The sequence below is a fragment of the Arachis duranensis genome, chromosome 5 (assembly GCF_000817695.3).
Source record: "Arachis duranensis cultivar V14167 chromosome 5, aradu.V14167.gnm2.J7QH, whole genome shotgun sequence".
NCBI lineage: Eukaryota > Viridiplantae > Streptophyta > Magnoliopsida > Fabales > Fabaceae > Arachis > Arachis duranensis.
Window position 1 is genome coordinate 6,573,506 of NC_029776.3, and position 5,072 is coordinate 6,578,577.

A 5,072-nucleotide genomic window follows, 5' to 3' on the forward strand; every position below is an offset into this window, starting at 1 on the left:
GAGAAAAAATACATGCACTGACGCACACAAATGTTATGTCAAACCACTGATCATAATTCGAACAATCGATAAACCAATGCAAAAGAAAAGTATGTATGTTCTTTTTTTCTTTTTCTGTCAAACTGCATAGCCCAAATGCGAAATGTGGTGTACTGCAAAATATATATCCCACTGAAGCTTCAAGGCTCTCACATATTCCACAATTCAACCCGATGATAGTTGAGGAATGATCCAAAAGAAAAATAAAATGAAATAAGTGCTACCTTGTTATGTTGTTCCAATAGAACTAACTAAGCAAATTTGTTCCATTGCATCCACTTTGAAGACTACAAAAGTCAATGCAACGAAGGGACAAGTAACCAAAACGAACACATGCTTATGACTTGATTAAAATTGAATCAACACTCATTCCCAAATTTGGAGCACACAAACAAATGAAATCGTTGAGACCTAGATATGCCAAAAAAATAATCACGAATAGAAAGAAAGAAAGAATAAAAATGAAAATAGAATATTAGGTAACCTGAGTTATACAACAGGGTAACGGAGAATCTCCTTAAATCATGCTCCACCAGACTTTAAGAGTTTAGCCAAACAGAGGAGGAAGGGCCTAGCACCATATCTCAAACAAGCATCAATGTGTATGAGTTCTGCTGCTTTCAGCATTTCTAACTGAATTGAAGTAAGGGTGGGCCTGTACATCATTAAACATTTGTTTACTCAATTTCTAGAAAATGAGTTGATGTGATGTATACAGGATGTTGCATGAAGGGTGAAATGTGTCATTGAACGTATTACAAATTTGCAGAAAATAAAGATGCTAAAAGATTGGGCTCTTTACCATGGCTTCTTTTGCAGTGGGTCGATCTTGGTGATCATACCGCAGTAACTTGTCAACAAAGTCAATAGCCTATGAAAGCCAAGAATGTGAATCAATGGCTATACAGATATTTATCAAAGCTGGAATAATTAGACGGCATGCTACCTCAGGAACTGCCAAGTGTTGGTTTTCTACACTAATAAACTTTGACCATGGCTTTCGAGCATACCTGTCAAAATATAAATTTTCTTAGCTCAAACTTCTGGAATTAGTAATATTTAGTACTTACAAAACAGAAGTAACATAAATAAAGAATCATAAAGCCTAGAAATTAACCTCCCAACAAGTGCTGCTAGATTTGGGTCCAACTCTATGCGGTACTTGTTCAGATACGCATTTAATTCATCAGTCCCAAGTACCTATCACAGCAGGACAAAAACAGCTTCAAGAAGTAGTCTTTTTCCAAGAGAACATATTATCAATCCACAATTTCCATCGCATTCAGTTTTAATAAATAAGGAGACCGTTTGCTGTATGATAGCTATGAACCAACAAAATATCCTTTCAGTTCTGAAGATACAATAGAACATAATTTGGATTGACTTCACATTAAATGTTCTGAATTCTCAAGGGCAAACACTGATACTTTGCGTTTCTTTACAAAAAGACAATAGTATCACAACAGAGAAAGGGGACAGATTATGGTATACATAATATAATTGAAAAAAGGAAAATATGAAAATTATGTTGGTAGTTTTCAACTTTCAATAACAATAAAAGTTAAAAATTAGCAACATGACACATGCAAAAGCAAAGCATCAAGTAATTATCACCTAAGTAACGCATAGCAAACAAAAGAATCTGGCTGACTCTGCCAAGTGAAGTTCAAAATCCTTACCAACCTTAACTATTTTGGCTAGTTGATCATAGTTATCATGTCCGTAAAAGAATGGCTCCTTACGAAAAATCTGTAAAAAAACGACCCCACAATAAGCAGAGCAGGAGACTGCAATCCATAAATTGGCTTTGCAATGAGAAAATGATACATCATGGTTTGGACAAGAAACAAATGTCAAGGTCACCAATGCAGTGTAAGAATCAGAACTAAATCCTAAATAACAATCAAATTGCATTTTAATGAAAGTGGATAACTTACCATTCCAGCAAACATACAACCAAGACTCCATAAATCAAGAGAGTAATCATAGTCCTGAAGATCAACAAGAAGTTCAGGACCTTTGAAATATCTGCAAACAATGCAGGCATAAAGGGAAGATTTACAAAATAGTAAGTTTCTCAAGAGTAAGTAATAAGTTAAATATTTCACAAAAATTACAAAATCATATTCGAATAAACACAAGGTGGTAGACAGGAAACTGAGTTTTCAGTGCCAAAAAGGAAAAGAGAAAAGCACTAGTCTTCGTGCACATACACAAGAGGGTGAGTGAGTTGTTAGTGACCATAATCTTGGTACTTTGTCACTGAAGCATCAAGAAGCTGAACACCGTAGTAGTTCCCAATATCCCGTTGCCTTGATTGTATTGACTTCAAAGACTAAATATCAACTTAGTAGATACTGATATTACAAGTGCATTTAGGGAAAAAGTCTATTTTCCTGCTATGCATTATTCATAAGCAATGGAAGTGATTTTCAAAAAATCAAAATCAACTTCCTTACAAGCCACTCTACAACCTATTTCAAACCTCAACCAATTCATTCTTTTATTGCATCTATCAGAGGAGATATTTTCTACATTTATAAATACCACAAAGGAAGCCAATAAAGAGACATAACAAACCTGGAGGCAACGCGGACATTATATTCTTTCCCAGGATGATAAAACTCTGCAAGCCCCCAATCTATTAGGCGAAGCTTCCGCTGCTCATGATCAATCATTACATTATGCGGCTTTACATCCCGATGCATGATTCCTTGAGAGTGGCAATAATCCAGTGCCTGTAAGAAAATATTCATAAAACTTAGCGGTTGCTAATGCAGTTGACAGCAAAAAATCATAAGCTATGAAGTTTAAGAATCATAAATCAGTGGAAAAATACAGAGTAAGGAACATCATGCAGTGGAACATAGGAATGTCTATGGTAGCTTTTTGCAAGCTAACCATCCTGACTAGGCGTTGATAAACAAAGAAGAAATCAGCTCAGTATGAACGGTCAATGAATGACAATTATGGGGCAACATATTAGCATATATCATTTGCAATACAAACACCTCTGAAACACTCTATAGTTAATGACCTAATACAACACAGCCTGTACTAATAGCTGATACTTTGGATTGCAGTAAACCATCCAAAATGAGTATGGACACGTCAGATTAATGCAGAAGAAGCTGTCAAAGAGCTATGCAGCAATAACTCAGCCACTTTCTAATATTTCACCATAAAGAAAAATACAAAAATCATAACTGAATTTTCCACAAAGCATCCGCATACATAGTGTCCAGAAATATGTCAAAACAAATAATGACTGCAAAAATAAGATATAACAGCTGAACTTAGACAACCAATAGAATATAAAACTTACCTTTAGAAGTTCATAGATATAATATCGGATATCATAATCTGACAGGGTGGGGTAGAGCACTTTAAAATCAGTGTTATTGACATATTCAAATATAAGGCTTGGGGTCTTTGATTGCTGGTCCCTAACAATGTCAAGCAGCTTTATAACATTGGGACCTCCACAAAGATTTTGCAATATTTTGATCTCCCTCTTTATCTGCAACCAGAATAACAACTTATAAGATGTACAAATTTATATAGACAACCAGAGTATTGGACTATTGGAAAGGGTAACATCTTACAGGTTTGAAATTAGAAATTTAACAACAAACTAAATGAACTACTGGACCAAAGTTGGCTATTGAAGCCCCAGCACAGCATTCATTGCCGTATGAGAATGGAATGAAATGAAAAAGTATACTAAAACTGAAAACAGCAGCGTTGCTTTAAATTAAAAATAGCAGTCATATTAGTGAATACAAACTGCAATTGGTGTAGGGATTGGATTCACCTTTTTCTTCTTGACGGGTTTGAGGATCTTGATGATGCATTTTTCATTATCGGTGGAGTGAACGCCCTCGAAGACCTCACTGTATTTCCCTCTTCCCACCTTCCTCACAACCTCGTAGTCATCTTGCTCCCTGCAACTCATGAACACAATTTTTTTAAACAGATATTAAATAAACAAAATAGGAAATAGGAAATGAAATAAAAGTATTAATAATAATAAATATGATTATTGTTACCCCCACTGGACGGTGAGATTTTCATAGTCCCAATATTCCTTGGGACGGACGACGTTGATATCGGCATAAATCCTGGCCTTGGAGGTGGCGCCGGGGCGGCGAGTGGACTTTCCAATCTTCTGCGCCAGGGTGTCAGGTGGTGGTGGTGGAGGAGGAGGAGGAGGATGAGAGCGGTTGCGGCGAGAGAATGAAGATGGCGCGGAGGTGGCGAAGCTGCGGAGGAGGAAAATGGAGGGGAGAGTGGGGAAAGAGGAGGAAGAAGAAGAAGGAAGATGAAGATGGTGGTAAGTGCGGAAAAGAGAAAGGAAAGTGTCGCGGGAGAAGGTGGAAGATTGGAATTGGAAGGGCCTTATGGCCATCAAAAAATCAAAATCAAATCAATACAAATCGGGAATGGCATAAATGTTGCAGCTAAAAAGCATTTTTATGATATTCCAAACTCAAACCCTCCTCTTCTCTTTCTTCCACTTTTGTTTTTCAGTTTAAAAACTTATTATTTCCAAAAAAAAAATTAGAAATGATATTCGAGCCTCGAGGAGATTGTTTGAATTGCATTTTGAAAACAAAGGAGATTGTTCTTGTAATCTTGTTCACCTAGCAATATTTTTTCATAAATAATTATTAAAATTTATTTTTTATTCCAAGTGGTAAAATTATTCGAATATTTTATTTATGTTTTATAAAAAATTTAGATGACCTATAAGTAAATACCAAAAATCAAGAGGATTTTTTTAAATAAATAAAATATTTTATTTACCAAAATATATAATTTGTAGCATTTTTACGAAAATACACAGTATCTTTTATCTCGTTTATAGTGTAAACGAAATAAGAGTGCACATATTTTATTACGTTTTTATACGTGATGTATAACAGCCTTAATCCGGTTCGACCGAAAACCCAGCCATTAAGTCAGGCCGAGCCACTCACCGAAACGACTATGCATGGGACCCGATGGAACCCGGTTCGACCGGACAGATTTTT

General features: G+C 35.8%; 1 protein-coding gene across 1 annotated transcript; it reads right to left on the reverse strand.

Moving 5' to 3' along the window:
* Window positions 1-354: 354 nt before the first annotated feature.
* LOC107487664 (casein kinase II subunit alpha-2) lies at window positions 355-4,584 on the reverse strand. The gene is made up of 10 exons (XM_016108357.3): window positions 4,089-4,584; window positions 3,854-3,983; window positions 3,365-3,559; window positions 2,620-2,777; window positions 1,977-2,067; window positions 1,723-1,788; window positions 1,157-1,239; window positions 986-1,049; window positions 842-910; window positions 355-694 (listed from the first exon to the last, which is right to left on the reverse strand). The coding sequence occupies exons 1-10, from the start codon at window positions 4,445-4,447 to the stop codon at window positions 635-637; spliced, it is 1,275 nt and encodes a 424-aa protein (XP_015963843.1). The 5' UTR covers window positions 4,448-4,584; the 3' UTR covers window positions 355-634.
* Window positions 4,585-5,072: the final 488 nt, after the last annotated feature.